At 43.7% G+C, this 21,703-nt stretch overlaps 1 protein-coding gene across 7 annotated transcripts in view; it reads right to left on the bottom strand.

The window, feature by feature from the left end:
- LOC107320088 (follistatin-related protein 4) overlaps positions 1–21,703 on the bottom strand; it is a 177,360-nt gene that overhangs the window by 113,013 nt on the left and 42,644 nt on the right. For 6 of the 7 annotated variants that reach the window (XM_085518732.1, XM_015875595.3, XM_015875592.3 and 3 more), the window contains exon 4: positions 7,340–7,588. In XM_085518732.1, coding sequence (XP_085374858.1) covers positions 7,340–7,588 — 249 coding nt within the window. Of the gene's footprint in view, positions 1–7,339; positions 7,589–18,612; positions 18,740–21,703 lie in introns of those variants that run through there. The other variant, XM_085518735.1, reaches the window with a different exon arrangement.

The raw sequence follows: 21,703 nt of genomic DNA on the forward strand, positions 1-21,703 counted from the left end.
CTATGCCTTGATCATAATGATCTGAACAGGATGAACTGATAAAACCCCACTGACACTTCAGTTATTCTCCTGAAATTGTTTCAGAAGTAAAATTCCCCGTGTTATCCCCAAACAACAGGTGCAGCTGCTAAATTCACTTTAACTGCATTGCCCGTGTGGCAGAGGAAAGCAAAGCAAGCAAGCAGGGAAAAGCAAATCCCTGAGACAGACCCTGAAAGGAGACAGTAATCATTATGGGGAGAAAACACTAAGGGTTTTACAGGGGGACCCTCTGCAGGCAAAGCTGTGTTTGCAGTATTTCCTTTTCTGCTCACAAACTGAGCACGGAGCCACTCTTTGTGTAGTATCACAGCTGGATGGGCTCCAAAGCCTGCTACTGTGAGTGCCACACACAGCACAGCTCCATGTTCACAGACATCACTGCCCACAGCCGCATCTCTGCTGACTGGGACTCACAGCCTCAGCCAGACCTTCCCTCTCTTTCAGCCCTGCAAATGGATAGGAAAAAGAACAGCAAGTGCCACGGGATTCTTAAGGGCCACAGAAGGGATGATCAGCAAGAGCTCTGATGGCCACTTCTACGATCTTGAGGAAGCCTCTGGTTCCCTCCCAGACTGCAGTTTTCCTCTGTAGAATGAGGATTACTATTTTTTCAGTACACAGGGCTGCTGCAAGATCTAATTCATTCATCTTTGTAAAGCCGCCTTGGACACTGATGGAAAACACAAAATACTATTAGCATGAGACTCCCATTGAAATCTCACCTGGAAACTTTCCTTGTGGGTCTTAGTTTGTGACCGATCCCCACTCCAGCACAGGGAATGGGATCTGCAGGTGTAGCAGAGATGCCTGCACCCACACAGAGCAGCTGTGATTGAGAAGGAAAGGCCGACAACCTCCCCCACCTCCTTGTGTGCCTCCAATGCAGCTTCAAATACAACATGCAAAAAAAGCAACCAGAGAATTACACAGGCCTCTCTCAGTGCCCCCCCTCAACAGCATCCATCCCTCTCCTGAACATCTGTTACACTGTGAAGGCAAGAAGGGGAGCTTATGGGTTTTCCTTGCAGCCACTTAATTGAATCCACAGCACTGAGTCTGACAGCATTCCCCAGCATTCAGAATCCCAGTTTGTTCCAAGGGTTTTTATACTCTGCACCCAGTGAAACAAGCATTTGGGCCTTTTAATCAGCCCCTCTCAAATGTCAGTCCTTTTCACCTTTAAAGCACTCCTAAATCTCCTCCCCCAAGTCTCTTAATTCTAAAATGTATTTGATATCTGCAGATTCCTTGACTTAGTTCCCAGCAGCCTTTATTACAATCAAATCAACTCAATCTTGAATGCTCATCTCAACCTTTCAACCTTTTTCAGCTGTCTTTTCAAGTGATCTCTTGGTCTTTCTCAACTGCGTTTTAGTTTTTTGGGGGCCTTCAAGAACATCCACTTCCAACCTCCAAAACCTGAAGCACGATGTTTGTCAGTAACTGCTGCTCACTGTAACCCCACCACCACACCAACAGCCTTCCATACAATGAAGGCATTTCTTTACTTCGCGTTGGATTCCATCCTACGCCTCTTCCAGTGAAGGAGGACAACCAGCAGCTGGCTTTGGAAGGCTGTCAGGCTCTTCATGGTTCATATGGCAGCAGCAGTAAGCTCTACATGGTATCATCACTATCATTAAACGCCCTTGTTTCAATGAACCTTCCACCGCTTGCCCCGAAGACAGATGCAATCAGTTCACACAGGAATTACGTTGTCGGTCACGTTTTAATGGAATCAGCCTAACAATCCAGGTAAAACTGATCATCCATCAAAAGCCTCGGAGGAAAAACCTGATAAAACGTTATGGGAGTAACAAGGGACCCTTTGGATATTCAGAATCCTGAAGTATTTGCTGTGTTAAGAACTGTATTAGCTCTAGTGAAATGAAACACAAATCCCTATTATATAAACTGCTTTCTCTCTCTAACATTTGAAAGCTCTAGGATGCTTACACTGGGCACCAAAAAGATCATTAAAGGCCAATCCTGCACACTGAAGACCCCAGTCTCCTCCCCAGAGGCACTAATTACACACATCCCAGCTCTCCAAGTCCATCTCATCACCACCAGCCCAGCAGCAGTGCTGCAGGTTCAAATTGGCAAATATTAACTGTGGGCTGGAAAACGTGCCATTAACTCACACTCCAATTTTACCACCTGGAAAGCTGCAGTGCTAAATAGAGCAGGTTTCTCTGCAGCCTGCAGTCCAGCCAACCTAACAGGTCTGTTTTGCCACCACTAAATGAGAAAAACACCCAATATATCCTCCAAGATATTTTGAAATGCTCTTTTCTGGAACAAATTACTTCTGCAAGTAACAAAGCACAGAACTAACACATGGACAATAAATAAAGTAGCGAGGAAACAAACCACCACCACCACCTGAGGCTGAATTCATAACTACTGAAGATTGCTGCAGTGCTACTTTGCATGAGTTATCAGCCTGGTGGGTTTTTTTATTTCTCCTCCCAGTTTGCAATTCTTCCTAACATTTAAGCACTTTTCCGTCGTAATGCAGGAGATTATAATGTTCCATAACATAAGGAGAACAGGCAAAAACCAACTTTTTGAAAATAAGAAGGATATACAAGAAATCAAAAATGAAAGATACCATTTATACCATGAAATGGTGAGACTGTGGATGACCTAAAGCATGGAGAGGTCGCAGCACTGAGACTTCCAGAGTCACATCTTGCTCTCACAGCAGGATGCTCAGGGCTGCTCCCAGCCAAGTCTGGGGTGGCACAGCATCAGGCATTGGCATATAGGCAATGCTACATTGGGAGGCTGCACAGACGGCAGGTGGTATGAAACATCCTCTGAGCAGCCATGCAAGGCTCAAACTCAGCAGCAGGACTGCATGCAGAATGTAGAGAAGGCAGGCAGGTGCTATTCCACACTCATTTCTTTCTACTTTCCATCGCAAATCAGTACAGAAGTATGATTTATTTATTATGAGGCAAAAACCATCCTTGGATGAGAAGAAAAATTAGACGTATTTCCCTAATAGAACAAAATATTTTAAATCATAATAGCAAATTATTGAAAAAATTACTACTGACATTTTGGGAGAGGGGAGAGAAAGAACAAGAACAGGACTGGAATGGCAGAGCACAAATGGGCTTTTATAATGACCCATTTTTCCACATAAGCTCTGTCAGATGTCATAAAATTGGACATTTAGTAGAAGTTGGGCTGAATTTAAGAAAATCAAAGAATAAGGTAATCAGAACAGATACAGCACATTTCTATAATGTAAAGTTGAAGAACGTGGTCAGCTGTGCTGCACTGAATCCATGTGAGAGATCCAACTAAATCTGACCAGCAGCAGCAGAAACGATGACACATCCCAGTAAGAAAAGCTGAGCTCCTCATTAGAGATAATAATGACACACCTGGATAAACAGTATGTCAGAACCAGAGCTAATAAGGTTGCCCAAGCTAATAAGCTTGGCAATAACATGGCTGCCCTCCCTTTCACAGGGCTGAGCTGACATCGGGCACTTTAGGACTGCTGATCTCACAGAAGAGCTGGTTTTTTTCCTAGTGTATGTTCACTGCTAGAGAAGTAAATAGTTGCTGTGTTTGAGGAGAAAGGGAAGAGGGAAGAAGAAAATCTGTACTGAGCAGTGTATGTGCAGCTTCTGCTGGCCAAAAATAATGAGAGAGGAAAAAAAACAACCAGAGAAGAGACTGAGTGGGTGTAAGAACTCAAAAGGAAAGAAAAATGAATAGAGTGGAAATAAAGGAACTGCCGCCATGGAAGAGCAAAGTATAGTCCAAATCACTGAGCTAAAATGATATGGCTGCATTATGTGAGGCACTTATTCAGATAGGAACATTCCAAGGGCAGCAGCTCATTTTGGACATCTGTGGGACAACTGTCATTACAAGCACAGACATCTTTCTGGTTTTCAAGTTACTGGAGCACTTTCAGGGAAGAGAAGCTTCTTCTCTTTGGCAAGGAGCAAAATCATTTTCTCCTCATGTTTTGTTACAGTCAAAATCTCCAAGCAATTCTATGACATCAAGAAAACAAAAACAAAAAAAAAAAAAAAAGAGGTAAAAATACATTTAAAAAAGACTGAGAAATGAACAGTGCTTCTAGTCAGACCATGAAGAATATGCTGAAGGACCTCAATCATTCCTGGACATGCCAATGCATGAAAGAAACAGCTCTTTCCTGTTGGATTTTTTAACAGCCTACTTGTGGATAAACTGAGGTCAGCCCTGGAAAGGAAACAGAGGTTATTTTCACCTGTTGCACCTGACAGCAATCCAGTGTGTCACTGATAACTGGGCAAACCAGCAGAGCAGACAGATGCTATATTCGTGTACCTCTGGGCAGGGCTTTCAATTCTAATTGAAGAAGCCAATGGGGACAAAAAACACAAGGAAGTCCACTCAGCAGCCTAATTAGACTCCAATAAATAAACAGTTTACTTGAGAGAAAACAAATAGACAGCACGTGTCCATGATATATACATAACATCCAGGTGAAACAACACATCTGGCACCTTTCAGATACTTCTCCAGCCACAAAACTTAACTTACATTTACAGTGCTGATGTGCATATCTGTAGATTAACAGCTGAATATAAACCTATTGATATAAAGAAGCTGTACTTCAGTCTCCTGTTTGTAAATCAAGAATGATAAAGAAATGAAAGGACACACAGATGGTCACCCCAGGAGCCACATATCAGATAGAAGAGCTGAAACCAAATATTCCTCAGTCCTACTCTGCCTGTTTATTCTCCCTTAAGGTAAACTCTTTTTTTCCTACATTTTATCTCTGCAGACAGTCATGAAAAGTACTTTTTTATTACACACGATGGAAGAGAGTTTGTTTCTTTCTTTCCTTCCATAAAGCTTTTATTTCGCTGGAAAGCAGATTTAAGGAGCGCCCCATTGCAAGAGCGTAAGGGTTACTTAAAAGTGGGACACGAAACTACAACTTCTGACATCATTTCATGGCGTGTTCAGGAAAGCATTCAAGCGTGACATTGTATCATTAGGTACAATACAGCCATTCCAGTGGCACTGATTACTGCAATGAGAACTCATCTTCTTTAACAGTATATGTGATAAGAAGTGAATAAAAACCCAGGCCAGAAACATCACTGTAAGAAGGCAGGCTATGTACAAGAATGGAAAAAGAGTCCAAAGGCATCTTTTGGGAAGATGAAAAAGGAAAACCTGCAACACTGAGTGGGATCTGGGGAATACTGAGAACCCTGGAAATGATGGTCTGTATTTCCCCCCCATCCAGTCCCAACCCTTGAGGTTTAAGGTCTCTTCGAACTGTAACCACTGCATGACTCCATGAAACAGAAACAAGCCCTCAGAGTAAACAAGACTTTGCAATGTTGAGAAAAGCAGAGGCTATACAAGTCCTGAATTTTGGGGCTGATATCTCAGGACTTCCTCCAAAACACAAGAACTGTAAGGCGTCCCCATCTACAAAGGGTATCCACAAAGATAAATTAAGTCTCTTTATCAAAACCTTCTTTAAATGGACCCTTATTTCTTAAATAGACTCTTCTACCATCGTGCACTTGCAAGTGTTAGTAAATGAGTGCTTCTGATGGATAGCTATGCACGCAGTCAAACTCCTCAGGGCCTCAAGTGCCCATTCAGTTGAAGACAGAAGAATTATTTTCATATTTGATCACATAAATGTCACTGGAGATATTTGCAGCAGCCCATTCTAATCTTCCTGTAGGTAGATGGAGGCATATTTGACAACAAGTTTTCAAGATATACTCCAATGAGGCCCTTATATGACCTCTCATTAGACATAAAATAATTTACGACTACTTCCACTCCCTGGCATTCTCTCACACTCCTCCCACTACTGCAGCCTCACTTGATTTGTGACAGGAGGTACACAGCCCACAAGTTATTAACAGGAAAAGATACACAACTCCATCCCAACAGTACTTCAGTGCAATGGCAATAATGAAATTTACTATCATACCTGTCCAACAACAGCAGATGATTTCATCCTACTGGTAAACCAGGACTGTCTTTAACATCATCACAGCTGAACTGCTATCACAGATGAACGCCTGCTGGACTCAGGTCTCACGACACAAGGGGAGACGCAATGCAGGAGCACGAAGCTTCTCTAGCCCTTGCAGTTCCTGTTCACATACCTCCTCCTGCACATGAACCCTGTGTGCTTTCTTAGCAACTTCACTGCTTTCCAAAATCAGAATAGGAAATCCACCAAGACCAAAGCAAGGCTTCCATCTTAGAAATTTCAGGTTTATTATTTGCAGGAGCCCATATTACTATGAGCTAAATCTCAACAGTAAGCCATCTATTATTTCCCTCTGCATTACCTATGTAATTATTTGGCTATAAAGCTGATTCAAAGATCAACTAGATCAAAGATCTGGGAAAAAAAAGCCACAAAATAGCAAACATTTCAGAACAGCTGCATATAAGCCTTGCTTCAGAGCCCTTTTCTTTCTGTGCAAACACCCAGCCTCAGAAAGCCATCTAAAATGTTTCACTTCTGGGCACAGACATTTTTGCAACCAACTGATCTGCCACTTCTTTTTGCAGGAATACACCTCCAACACGTTACCATTTATCCTCCTGTCATTGTTCTTTGGCTCTGATGGTATGTTTCCTGCTTCTATAACTTCATCTCAACAGCTTTTCTCCTTTGCCTGTGTCATTTGTCCACATGGGCTGAAATGCAATTATCAGCTGTGGTGCTCTTGGGGGAAATGTTGACCCCATGGAGATGATGGATCCCTAAATGTTCCCAGCATGACCACACTACCCCATCTGTCTGACCTTCACTGCCAAGGATTGTATAGCAGTCAGCGAATGATACTGCTCAGCTGGTAGAGATTCAGCTTCTACATTCAGTATTAGGTGAAAATTATTCTTCCCCCCTCACTTGTGCAACGAATTTTTGTTAACTCTGTACACTTTCTTCATAATATCTTAGTCCTTGTCAAAGCCAACAAATCAGCTTGTAAAAGGTTACAACACTGGAAGCTGTAAGTACTGAATAGTATAACTACAGCGCGCACGAAGCATGCACCGATGTTAATTATTGATTAGATCACAGTTTGATTGCATTTTGGGTGACGACACCCAGGGGCTTAGATAACTGCATAAAACATTGCGTTCTGTTCTACAGAGACCCAGAATAAATCAACCTTTATAAATCCATCTCTTAGAAATAAAGCGCATTATTCAGTCATTTATCAGAATTACACTAAGATGAGTGATGGATGTTATACAGAAGTATTCATTTTTAATGATGTCCTACCTTTGAAGAAACAGTCCTTGCTGTGGATAATGTAGATTTTCTTCCTCTGAAGACATGAGGCTCGATGTAACTGACAGTGATTTTCATAAAATTTGCCATCAGATCCACATACTGGCATGTAGCTGGACTTGCAGTCTTCTACACACCTGCACTCAGGCTGGTTGGTGTCCCTGTTCACCACGCACCTACTCCCTCGGCCACAGTACTTCTTCTCACATGATGCATGCAGGCCATCCTGACCATAAAGCACTGGACAGAGGGGAAAAGAAACAAAATCAGTGTTAGCAATATTTACCTAACAGACCATCCTCATCTGCTGCGCAGCACTACACAACCATTACAAGTGCAGAAGCTAAAAGATATCCAAGGCTAAAAGCGCACTCCTCTGAACAGCAGCACGATGGCAATCTACTGAGCATCTCCACTTCTGTGCTCCCAGACCTCCAGCTCCGAGTCATCAAAATCTCAAGTACGTGCTGAAAGTGCTTCCCTGAGAATGGGTGGACATGGGCCCAGAATAAAAACTAGTGAGAGTATTCCAGTGCCAAAGATTTGGGCTCAAAAAGCCATTCTGAAAGCCTACACTCCGGCAGACTCACTGAATATAATGTTCTGAATGTTACTGTAAGTGTCTGCTGTTTGATACCATTAAAAGGCAAACTGAGCTGCCCCGGTGCTGTAACATTTTCTGCTTCTGAAGTCAGAAGGCTCGCAGCAGAACATCATTATAATTCATACAGGACAGGATACTCCCAAACAAGCCACTACTCGGAGCAATAATCAGCATTATACTCAGCAAAGAGAGTTGCAGGGAATTAGATTATTCTATGCTAATTGGAGCACACAAAGCAGCAAATTGTAAAGGGAAGCTGCAAAAGGCATGATTAAAGGAGGAATAAACATTTAGCAGTGCACACCCTGCTGCCTGCTCCGACAGCCTTCCAACAGCAGCAGTCCCTGTGCTGTGACTCAGCCTGGACCAGGTCTGATGCAAAGCCCAGCTGTTCACATTCACCACGTGTAGGATTGGCTCTCGGTTAGTTCTTGGTGTGTCCCAACATCTCACCCCAAAACCTCCATCACACATAATGGGGACGTGAAGAGCATCAGCAAACAACTGCTTCAATTTACCTGTTTTTTTAATGCTAAATTCCTTGCTAACAACCACACAGTCCCTGCTTGCCCCAACCACTTCGTACCACATGAAACATCCCAGTGTTGAGCCCATTTTTCATCTACAAGCTACGAGGGGTTAAAGCACGTTCATAAAGATGAGCAAAAGTTCCCACAAAGCCCACTTGGTTGGGTCCCCGTTAAGTCTTTGTTTTATCTGAAGGGGGGGAAAAATATCTGCTGCGGGAAGATTAACTATTTGACTCAATAACTCATTAAAATTCTTCCAACCTTGGCAAGCTAGGAAATATTGACTTTTCCTGACTCATAATAAACTAGAAGGTCAGATCATCTCTGAGCAGTGCAAAAACTACAGTCCCTGGAAAGTGTATCTGAATATCCTTTATTTATTCACTAATTGTCCCAGGGTTTCTGAAAAACATCCTCAAGAATACACGCTTTGTGACCTGCAGGTGAGCTCACTGCCAAGGCACTCAGCCCTGCTGCCTTTCAGAGCAGCACAAAGGCTTGGGTCAGCCCTGGCCAAGCATCCTAGAATCACTGAAGTTCTAACAGAGGTTAGAAATTACCTCTGAGATCACCCAGTTCAACCACCCACCTATCACCAATGCTGCCCAATAAACTACATTCCTTAGTACCACAAAGTACTCCTCCCTTCCCTCTCACCATGAGGGCACCAGGCTCATCTATCACTAGAGAACTCAGCAAGACATGCTTTGGGCGCAGTGACCACTGCAAGACCTTAAAATCGAGATTCAGGTGTTACTGCCTATACACACATAATTCAGACACAACTGCAGCACAGCCCTTCCCATGCTGATAGCTGCAATCCTCCCCAGACCCAGCACCAGCTGAGGATCACATAATGCACCTCACCAGAGGTTATTCATCCTCCATCCTACCCCAAAGGCCATCACACAGCAGCGCAAAGTCCTCTAGAGCCTCAAGTATCACGATTTTTAATATGAACTTGGCATTGCTGAAAACAAAAGTAATTCCTATTGCTTTTTCGTTGTTGTTTTTCTTTTCAAACAACATAGAAAAGATTTGTTTACCACCAGCTTATACAGCAAAGTACTCTGGCTTTTCTATCACCACCTGGTTACTATGGAGAAGCCTCATAAAGCCTGTGTGCTTTCATGTCTTGCTCCTTTTGTTCGGTTTGGTTCATTCTGTGCTCCCAGATGGAGACTCCTGTTTGAACACTCAGAAAGGGAGGTGGGTTGGACACCCTGCAAAAAGCACAGAGGGCAAGAGCTGTGTGTTCAGTAATCCTGACACCCAAATACACCAATTGCAGCACACGAGCAAGCAGTGTCAATATAGGATTTCTTTCCAAGAAGCCAATAACACTGCTCATAGTCCTTTAATTGAATTACTCCCTGAATATTCCCTGGAGGAACTAAAGGTCCCCACACATATGCTCAGCCACGCAGGCAGACCATGCACTGAGGAAAAAACACAGGACACAAAACACAGCAGAGTCTGTAGAAAGCCAGAGGATGGAAGGTTTCTAACTATAAAAGCTCTGCTGTCTTTACCCAGGTAACCAATCAACCCCCAGCAGCACTGTACACCAGGACCCAGTGCCAAACAGGCAGGACAGCAGCAAACTGCCATCGTTAGCTCTGCCGTGTTATTAGAAGTGACTGCATTCCTCACTCTTACAAGGATTATTAAAAACAGAAATGGGAAAGGTAATCAAGTGAAACCACCAAGTAAGCACGTGTGGTATTTATGAGCCTCACTGCACAACAGGATTTATTTAATTTATTAGTTGCAAAGAAAGTCGTACACTTGGGTTAAAAATTGGTCATCTTGTCAAACAAACCACTTTTCAATGCTAATTAAGTTTACCCAGCATGGCTAGTGACTGAATTGTGGCGTCATATTCAAGTCGGTTTGCTGGAGAGAGGATGCAGTTTGTGGATGTACATCCACAATTGTTTTCAACAGCCAAATCCAACCCTATTCCTTATCTCAGCAAAACTCTCAAACAGTTCAAGGAAAGGCTGAGATGGTGACAAGCATCAACTTCCATTCAGTCCAAACAGACAAACCCATCACACACAGAGCAAAGTCAAAAACAGCTCTATCATGCTGCTGCTATTCATACTAGGTCACTTACAGAAATGTAAATTATTACATTTACATTTAATAAGCTGGTTTGATTTCAAGGAACAGCACTCTGCTGTAGGCAGCTGGACACCCATTTCATTACTGAAGGAACGAGCTGAGGCTCTACATCAGCGAGACCTGGAAGCTTTAGTTACAAGGAACCAGAGATGGGTATAACTACAACTGGAAGCTCCCACTCCGACTGCTTCCAAGGCAGTGCTGTACTTTGCAGTCCTCCCACACCTTGACCCTGAGTTCCAACATCTTCCTTTGCTACATTTAAATAATCTGCTGTGGTCTGAAGCATCACACCTGCGAGCGCTTCTTCCTGCTGTAAAGTACATGCTGCTGGTACATGCAGGTGTCCATATATCAACTGAATACTTAGCCATGCCTGCTGCCTGCTCACAAACAGATACACAAACATGCCAGAGTGACCTGCCACAACTTCACTCTTTGCTGGCAACACGGCATCCAGTGCAGCAGCAAGAGGCCTCAAAGCTTCCCTTCCCAGCACATCTTTAAGCCTCGAAGTAACAAAAGTTGCATGACTATTGCACCAGGCAGCTGCTGTTAGCAAATGCCAGTGCTGCACACATTGTTAATACTGTAATAAAATAAGAAAGAAAACAAAGCAATAATTTCATAATGAACTGCTTGATGGGTTTCTCTGCTTTTCACTGTACTCCTGTTATGGAAATGGTGGAGCTGAGAAGTTGCAGTGAAACTCCCAGCACAGGGAACAGCAGCAGCACGGCCATTAGCTCTGTTACTTGCCCTTGGTGCTATAACTTATTTTTACAAAGCAAAACCAGCAACTTGTTCTGGTGGAAAATACAGAAAATGAGATGTCTTCAAGTACATGTCCTTCTAATAGTGTAAACTATTCACTTTCCAGGCTCATGAGATAACTGGGGGAGACATCTTTGGGCAGGAGGGGAAGGATGCATCATGTCATTTTCTGTATCCATCAGGCCTATGAAGCCCATTAGAGGAAATAATATGAAAGGGTGTTTGAAAGTTTCAAGTAACGATGCTAGTTCCAGTGTAATTAGACTCATTGCTGCCCACTTGCAAATCCCACGATGAGACCAAGAGCTTGATTAAACTACATTTTTGGACAGCACTGTGGTTTATGAAGGTACTAACAGGGAAAAATAGCCAAAAGAAATCAAAAGGTCTAAACTAATGTTGAAGTATTTGCACAGGTTACTGAGGAGAGAGAATCATGGACCGAAACAAGACTGTATACATTTAGGTCCTTGCCATGAGACTCCACCACACACAATTTGTTCTGCTCTTGTAAGTACTAAAAAGGTGATTCACAAAATTGCTCTTTATACAATGTTTAACTGAAGTTATCTGTGATAAGTACTTCTCATTGAAGGCAGTCTCATCCCAGCGCTGCCGTGCAGCAAGCCAAGATCTGTGCCCAAGCCTGCGCTGCTGAGCTCACATTACATAGGTGTCCATGCAGTTGCTGCTGCACTCATTGGAGGGATGGAATTAAGTGTTTCCTTCAGCACCCACATTTAGCCTGTTGTGAACAACCTGGTAAAGCAGGACAGTATGAGCACACACATGGATCTGTTTTACTTGATCACACATTTAATTATCTCACTGCTGCACTGTGTGAATAATGCAGAAACTTTCCAGTGTCAGATCTTGAGGGAACAGATCATATTAATACTTGGGTTCCTTTGACAAAACTCTGTGTCAGAAGAATACACTCTTCTGAAGAAAGGCAATGAATTCCCACAGGTGACTGCTCAAAACCAGCCTTGTTGCCTTTAATCTCTCTCATCAATCTCCTGCCTGCCCCAGCCCCTCCACCCCCCCTCCCAGGACCTGCCTCGCTCTCCTTGCTTTCAGCTCCCTTTCATCCTCTGACCAGCACAGCAAGCCCCAGCACTCTACAGGCTGCAATAAAAGCTATGAGAAATCAATAACAGTGTCATGCATCTTTCTGCTATTCCTTCAATGAAGTTCTTGTGGCAGAGATTGTGAAGAGGGTCAAATTCAATAATGAAATAACTACAGGTGACATGCGTGTTTTCCTGGTGATTTCTCCAATTATATAACCAACGGAGCTGCCAGAGGCGAGCTGAACAAACAAGATGCTTCCAGTTGTCTGTGTTATTAAGCTTCAAACCCAGCCCCACACATTGCCTTTGCTTTGTTCCTGGTCCCCCCTCTCCCCCTGACACACCACTACAGTGGAAGGGGAACACACTCAGCCATCATTCATCACACCAACACAAAAGTTACAAGACATCTTGTAATATTAGCAGTGGTTCAAGAGCAAAAAAGATTCCACGTTTCTCTCTAAGGGGGGCATTCTAAAGTCTCACATCAATCTATTCTCTATTTTTTTTGACTCATTACCTTGCAATAATACCATTTACTGAAAAAGCATTATTTTGTTTACTGTATATTTCTTTTTGTCTTACCCATGCCCAAGTCAAACATCATTTCACGCTGCATGCAATTTTTTTTTCCAGTTCCCTATTTGTTTTCTCACTCGATGCATCAATTTCTCAGGCTCACTGAGTGAAAAAGAACAGCTCATTGCATTTGCCTCAGAAAATAACATTTTTCTAATAATATATTTTTGGTTGAAAGATGAATAGACAGAACTTTTACAGTTAATACTCACTGTGAGCCTTTATTGCATTATTCTTGGGTTCTGCTCTCAGTGAATGTCACCAGGCTTGCACTGGAGAGCAGCACTGGGTATGACCTAAAACACAATGATCAGACTCCAGGTCTTCCTGTAACTTCCATATTCCACCCTAATATTAGTGTTACTTGGAAGCAAGTTGTGGCTTGGAAGAATGGGCTTCATGATGCTCCACCATGAGCAAATACTCAAAACATGGATCCATAGCAGAGCCACCTCTCCTACAGCAGCTGTAAATGAAGTTCTCACCACACACCATTCTATACCAAGGGAAGCTCTCACCCTCAGAAGGAAGCAAGCGAGAGCCTGCAAATCCACTTCCAGGGACACAAACGGGGCTATTACAGGGAGAAATACAGCCACAAAGCAGCCCAATGGGCACCCATTACATCCACACTGGGACGCATGAGGACACTTATAAATAAGTCTTAAGCCACTCCTCAGAAAGAGAAATACCTGTTGGAAGGTCCCACTTAGCTGCTCCATGTGAGGGACTTGGCTGTTGGCCTGCAGACACCCCATTTTCATTCTTAATGAACCACGTAGTCAATGAGAAAACTGCAGTGTGAAAGCAGGTGCAGGAGAAAGCCACAGGAGGAGCCTGCAGCCATGGGTCAGCTGCACCTCAACTGCTACACTCTGACTCCTTCCTCTCCATTCTTCCTTCAGCTTTGCAAGGAAAAAGCAACACAAGGAAAAGGGAAGGCCCAAGGACCACCACAGCTGGAGGAGTAGCTGGCCAGTACGGTGCAAGAGAAGTATTCCCAGCTCAAACTCGCAGCCAAAATCATTTCTTTTCAGCTGCTCTAAAACCAAGGAAAAACTTGAGCTCCAAAGGGCACCACCCTCACCTACACATCGTCCAAGCAAACAGCAAGGTCTTTCCTCCTCACCCCACCTGCTGACCAAACACTGCACAGAGAGAAATTTGCCATGGAAACACATTTCACTGAGCTAAATCTTAAACAGGTGTTACTACCCAGTGATGGCAATGGGCTCGGCAACTCAGCTGTGCCAAGTTGGGCTGGCTGCAGGTTGAGGGAACACTGCATTCAGATGTGCACACTGCCAGGCCGATGAGCCAGTTTTAATTGGGATGTCACCAAAACAGCCAAAAAGAAAAAGACAAAATGATGTCCACCTAAATTCCCAGCTATAGATGCTGCTCTAGCAACAACCTGGCCTCAAGTGCAAGACACAGCAGTACCCTTAAGCCTTAATTCAGTGCTTGTCAGCTGGTCAGCTTGGGTGAGCAGCAGGTAGCTCCCTAAGCTTGGAGTCCGCCTGAAACACTGCCACTGCACCACACAAATCAATAACCATTTGCACCTCCATATCAGGGCCTGCACTTTCTCATCGATACAGGAATGAGACTGAAGGTTTTCTCTTTCTTTACATAGCTTGATGCCTACAGAGCACTAACAAACCTGCTCCTGAAGACCAGATTTCAAGATCTCCCCCCGTTCCCAAAGTACGCACCCCATTACACATCACCTCCACCAGTACAGCCCCATCCCCATCCCAGAACCAGGTTCCATTTCTGTCTTAGGAACTACATTGCTATTCATCCCTCCCCTCTTCTCTGCAAACTCAAGGTGGTAATTTTAAAGTTTCTGGAAAATTTTCTCCTAACTCCTTGTCGTGTTCCAGCACTCTCTGTATATTCATTTGTCAATCATTTGTCCATAATTTCAGCCTTGTTCTGAAAGATATTAAATGTTTTAAAAATATACTGCACCAAGTGGTTAGAAGCATAGGCATCAACATCTTAAGCTCCTAAATTAAACAAGAGACATCCATTTTATCCCCATTTACCCTCCAGCAGTTACTTCTCTCCATACTACCTATACAAAGAAGGACAGAAGAGTTAAAGCCATTTCTAATGCATCACAAACCTTTTATTCCCCCCACATTTGCTCCTTGCTGAGGAAGCAACGTGAAATGCATTTACCTGATGGAAGAGTTACAGCCCACCAAACAGATAACACAAAGTAAAAACCTACTAAAAAGTTTGCTTGGAAGTGAATACTTCAAATTTCACATACTGTTAAAAGTGACTCAGAGGGTATCAATGCAGAAATGGAACAACCAACACTGAAACGCTGACATTAACTACTTTGTTTTTATTCTGAGGAGTAGGAAAATCACCAGCTTCGCCGCTTGTGAGTCACAACAGAAAACAATCCAGAAGAGGTGAAAATAGATAAAAATAACTGTCACAAATTAAGGGTTTCTGCAGCGAGTGTTACTTGCCTCAAACATCACGAGCTGAATTTTGTTAATTTGCACAGCTGGGATTTTAGACTGGTAGATATTACAGCCAGGGAAGGGATGGGCTCAGCCACGTGAGATGTGCCCACCTTTAGACACCTCCATCCCTCTGCCATTAGCAAATGGTATTAATGCAAATACCGCCTAGAAGAGAGGCTTACAGCCATGGGTCCCTGCAGGGCACCTGCCCCAATGCTGCATCCCTAGGGCACTCCTGGGCCATGCTGTACCCTATGGATGAAGGCACCAGCCTGCACCTTTAATGAAGGAGCAATATTCACTCATTCATGTTGGGAAAGCACGTGGAGAGCTGAATCCGAAAGGGTACGTATATAACAGCACATGTATTCACTACCTTCCCTTCAAAAGTGTCCTGGATGAGGAACAAAACAAACACAATTGATAGAAATCAACACAGCATTATTTGTCTTGGAATACAGAGGCCCCCAATGGAAACAAAAGGGTCACATTTGATAGCAGAAAAGGGAAAGCTTGGGATAAAAGGCAGGAATAAGCCACAATCATCAGTCATCAACATCAGAGCGCACTGGGCTGAAACAGCATTACAGGGCTTTTTATTCTTTTAAGATAGGTAATGGAATAAAATGTCTTTCAGTGCAGGGTTTATCTCTGCCCTTAAGCTGATCCACACCAATACAATACAGGCCTGATCCTACAAGCAGAAAAGAGGAGAGCAGACACCCGAGGCTACAGTTACACCTGACCACAGGTCGGCTGTAGGAAGAACCCAAGCAGCTTACAGCTGTGCCAGAGGGTGAGGATGCCCAGCTCACAGCACAGAAGGACAGGCGCCGTGTTTCAGACTGAAGACTGGGATTAGGCTTTTTCCCTGTCAGCTTATAATTCAAATTCATTCCTTGGTGCCTTAGAAAATACACTAGTAAAATTTTCATTTTCAAACTAAGGAACAAGGGAAGAAAATCCCTGGTCTGCCTTCACTATCACTGCTCCTGGCACAGGCACATGCAGCTCTCAGGCAGCTTGGGAACTGGATCCAAGAAAAGGCAAATCTGCCATAGTCCCTTGAGAACAATGTCCAGAAAGGAATAAAGAAATGAGAGGCACCATACTGGACTCTACAGTGAGAGCAGCAGCACAGAAACAACAGCTTTTACCAATTTACCTGAAATTACAGCCATTCTTTAAGCTACCTTTTAGTTATACCAGCAGATAAGCAGCCTTACTGTTCTACCCCTCAAATTAAAGAAGATTTAAGCAGCAACAATAAACTTTTAAAATTACTTTTTTAAAAGAACTGGATATTGATTATACTTTGGCACAGCTGATAGCTTGTAGAAGAAATCCATGAGCAACAAGAAGATGACTGCAAAGGTCTGCGGATTAGTTCACTAAACAACATCTGCATTAGAATCCTGCTCCTTTCCTACCCAGCATAGCTCATCCCATTGCATCCATCACTTACAGCTGCAGCTCTCCTCCTGTACCCACACACTGCTCCAAAGGAGAGATGTTGCTTCAACCCATCAGTAATGGGGGAATATGTCCAGAAGGCACCATCCAGCATGTTGTGGCCAGGATAAATAGGATTACTGGCAGCAGTAAAGTCCTCTGCTCAACAACACACCCAGGGATGGCAGCCGCTTTCCAGCCTTGGACTGCAAATACCATCTTACCAAAGCTTTCTTTGCTAATGGGGCCTATTTTCTCTATAGGGAAGAAAAAGGCAGGGAGAGAATTCAATTTTTATGCTTCTGAGTTCCCTACCGATGCGCATGTATTTGACTGCTCCTGTTCCCATTAACACCCAGCATGGGTGGATTTAAACAACTTCAGAGCTGCTACAAGCTGGGATCAACCAAGAGACAGAGCAAATGTTAAAACAACCAACCAACAAACAAAAAACCAAACCAAAGTTGTATTTCGCTTGAAGATTTTTCTGCACTAAATAATACAGTATAGATTTGACAAAAAAAAAAAAAAAAACCCACAAAAAAAAAGAAAAACAACAAACCAAAGTACTTCTCAACAGAAATATTCTTTGGCAGCTATGGCACAGAACAGAGCGCTGTCTGCCTCTGCACTCATAATCGTCACCAACACCTACAGGAGCTGTGCTTGCAGAGCAGGTTCCCGCGGGGGTCCTGGGGGCAATGCACTGACTCCAGCACGACAGGGACTACACGGCAGCCTCCAGCTTAGTCAGGTGGAAGAACATATACAGTGCTCGTTCTGGAGGAAAAAAAGGGGTCTGAAACGGTCAATGAAAGAAATCCCTCCAGGCTCCAGCATGAAATGGAGTGAATGAGCAGCTGGAGAAAGGGAGAAAAGCACACTGCTCTCCGAGTGTGATGGCAGGAGTCATCCTGAGCCAAAACTAAGTTCTCCCAAAGTTCATATTTGAAATTGTACTTGTCTCATTCAAGTGCACAAAGCACATGAAAAAATTAAACACATGCTCTATTTGTGTGTAGATGCTCTTCTATCAGGAGCAGGGCTAGGTTTCCCGGGAACACAGTTTGCTGGGGGGGAGAAATAAGGCCACTGCTTCCTGATTTGCAGCATGAAAACCCAAGGCACGTCCCAGTCAGGAGCCCAATGCTGCAGCACAGGGGCCCCACCTCTGTGATATATTTCTCCCACTGCAGCTGGGATGCACATTAGTGCTGGCAATTTCAATCTGTTTGATACTGAAACGTGCTGCATCACACAAGAGGTGCAGATGCATTTCACACAACCAGCAGCAAATACATAGTTATTAAACAGGAAGACAGGAGAGTGAAAGATTTCTCATCCAGTATCTACACTTAGAGCAAATATTCTGCTTTGACAGAACAAGAAAGGATCTGCTTTCCCCCCCTTCTCGTGTATCCTTCCCAGCACAACTGCTTCATGTGCTCAAAGCAAATAACAAATGCCTGACTGTCTTTGCAGACATAAATTGGGAAACAGCAAAGAAAGCTGCTAACACCGAGCTTTGTACTGCATGGTCCAAAGGGAGTCCACGGCAGGGACAAGGCAGAATGCATTAAATCTCAATTAGATCACAGTACACAACAAAGCACAGAACATTATCATCATATTTGCTCACCCAAGGATTAAGTGGTTTCCTTCAGAGAGGGCTGTGCTTGCAAAGCGTCTTGGGGACCGAGTGGCTCTTTGTGGTGGCGAGCAGCCACTGTGCTGCCTACTCTTAATGACTTGCACTCACCAAATGCATCTCATAACACAGCTCTGTACACGCTCCTGTGTGACAGACTGCAAGCTGCAAAGTGATTTAGCTCGGCATTTTGGAAGTGCTTTCTGAGTATTTTTAGCCTATGCAGCACACTGGTGCCTGCCTAGATTAAACAAACAAACAAACAAACAAAAACCTAAAAAATAGCAACGTAGAAAAAAACAACAACAAAAAATGGAGAAAATACCAAAGAAAATAAAGTTTTGGTGGCATACTTACATTACTGTAATGACATACTGGTTTAGTCATTGTAAAGCACCATGATTTAGGTAACATGATGGCACTCAGGGACATGGTTTAGTGATGGGACACAGTAGGTCAGATTCACAGCCAGACCTGATGATCCTGAATGCTCAGCATCCATGAGTCCTCAAAGTGACACGTGCAAACAGTTGTTTCCCAGAACTCCCCATAGCAACAGCCATGGAAAAAGAAATAGTCGCATTTTACAGAGAATTCAAATGCAATAGGAGAGCAGTTGCTTCCACTGCGTGTTTGGGTCTGGTTTATACAATTTACAAACACTTGCTGCTGACACAACTTAAAGCACACATTATCCAATAAATGCAGTGGAAATTATCTTGAAAGTGGCAGCACCTTGACTTGCTCCTGCAGCAACACTGTGATACCTGCACACTGCTTTGAAGCCCCTTGGAAGGCTTTACTCTCCCCTCTGAGCATCAGAATGAGCAGCCGAAAGCACGGCAGGACCAGCAACCTCAGCATAATCCACATTACCTTCTGAGGGCACTTTTTAGATTTATACCAGAAAGGGAAGGAATCAGGTGCCACACAGCAGAGCCAGGATTTGTGAAGTATTCATAGAACTGATTAAAATATATATATATTTTTTGACTGCTATGGCAAACAAACTGCTTGAGCTCAGCGTGTTGATAACAGGGCTGTCAGTTATTATAATTGAATTGAATGGAGAGTCACCAGAGCCCCTCCATCCCCTGCGCCTGGCACAGCCCAGCTCTGAGCATTCAGATGCAGTACTCATTGCGGTCCCTCCCAGGTCACTTTAAGGGGAAGTGAGCTCAATATTGAGGGGAATTTTGGAAACACAACACTGCTACACAACCAGACCCACCACCTACCAACATAGGAACATGCTCAGCCAACAAAAGCACAGCTAGATAAACACACTCAACCACCACACTTCCAAGAAAGCCCATCATAATACCTTCCCCTAACAACCAAAGCTATTATTTTGCCCTACAATGAAGATCAAGACGTCCACAATGGAGGGTTCTCCTGAAAAACATCACGCTGCCTTTGGGAAACACATCTGGAACAAGTAGCTCACATCTACAAGCCCTCAGGCTTTCTGCCCAGACACAGAAACAAAGCAACCCCCCCATCCCCAAGGAAATAAACACCCTGCCCAAAAACAGCCTGAGTTCCTGATTTCCAAACTCCCTTAATGGTTGGGATTCAAGCTATATGGTCACAGCACAAATTATATTACGCATCCCCTGACTGCACACACTGAGATTATGACTGCTCAGTGCACTCAGCATACAGATGCTCACAAGGGAACACTAAAAGCAAATTCTGGCCCTGTCTATCATCCATAATTCAAGAGAAATCAGGGTTAAAAAAAGTGCATGAGCAATTGACATAATTTATATGCTGTGAGTGGGAGAGCTGGCAGTCTCTCGCATCATAAAGTTTAAATAACAGTAGTTTAACACCAGATGTACCCGCAGCTGTCCTGAGCATTGTGCCATTAGCTCCATTACAGCACAGCACTACCCCTCCCCTTGCTCAATATCCAACCCTGCCCCATCAAGCACTGGTGAAGGCAGGATTTCCCCAGGAATCTCAGGAACAACCAATGAAGAACACATTGCAGCACAAAAAAACCCACTTTGAAAAGTTCTGTGATGCCATTGATTGTGAAAGGTGAAACTTTAGAAGAGAAGGAGGAGGGACAGGAAGAAGTGTTTCTTCAGACCTCCAGCAATAGCACCAAGTTATGGAGATGCTGCTCTGAGCTTTGATCGATCCAGTGGCATTTACCTTTAGAAGATACACTTCCTTCCTGTTGTAAACTAACCCCAAATATTCTTCTTCCCACTGCCTTCACACGAGGGAATATCAAATGAATTCTGTGTGTGTGCACCGAGGAGTATTAATTGATTGTTCAATCTAAACCAGCTTTTAGTCAATACATCCTACTGAAACTCCACTGAAAAAAGAGAAGCCTGGAACAGCGCCTGCATCCTCTGAGCACCCTCAGGTTCATCCACAGGAGAAAATCCAAACTTCCCAGAAATGAAGTATTACTCAACAGTATTACATTACTGGGCAGCGTTGGGATGAGCTGCAGGGAATAGGCCACACAACTCACACCTGTGCGTTCATTCCTTCAACTAATTTGTTCTGAACCTCCTCACTCCCACTGCAGTTTGTTATAGAATGAGTGAAGAGGCAGAATATAACCAACACCATCCACAGCTACAAAGCTGAATTTGAAGAGTGTCAAACCCAGAAAGTTCAAACCAAAAGCCTGCAATCCAGCCATGCCTCCTGCTCTACCCCTTCCTGTTGGTTTTGCAGTACCCTGCACATACCAGGGTGCCATCACTGCATTACCAGTCCAAGCACCACCTCTCTGCAGTTAGTGCTCAAGTGCCAGATTGACAGATTTATTGTTTCCTTCATCTGTGCTCATGTGGGAAGTACAGAGCTAAGCTGCATTTAAAACAAGAAGTCACCATCAGCACAGAGCATCAACACTTGGTCAGGAAATTCCTTTTCTACCTCTCAAAAGCAGATTCAGCATCTCCACAGCATAAAGATGACGAGACACTTCTCAACCACTTCACGAAACACAGAACTTGGTGAGCACACAGCAACAAGAAACATGGTGGGGAGGCAGTTTGGGTCATTTTTAGGGTGTTTTTTTCTTCCCCCCCATCTGATTTCGATAACTTCC

This window comes from Coturnix japonica, chromosome 18 (genome assembly GCF_054131305.1).
Source record: "Coturnix japonica strain WE chromosome 18, WE-NBRP24, whole genome shotgun sequence".
Classification (NCBI taxonomy): domain Eukaryota; kingdom Metazoa; phylum Chordata; class Aves; order Galliformes; family Phasianidae; genus Coturnix; species Coturnix japonica.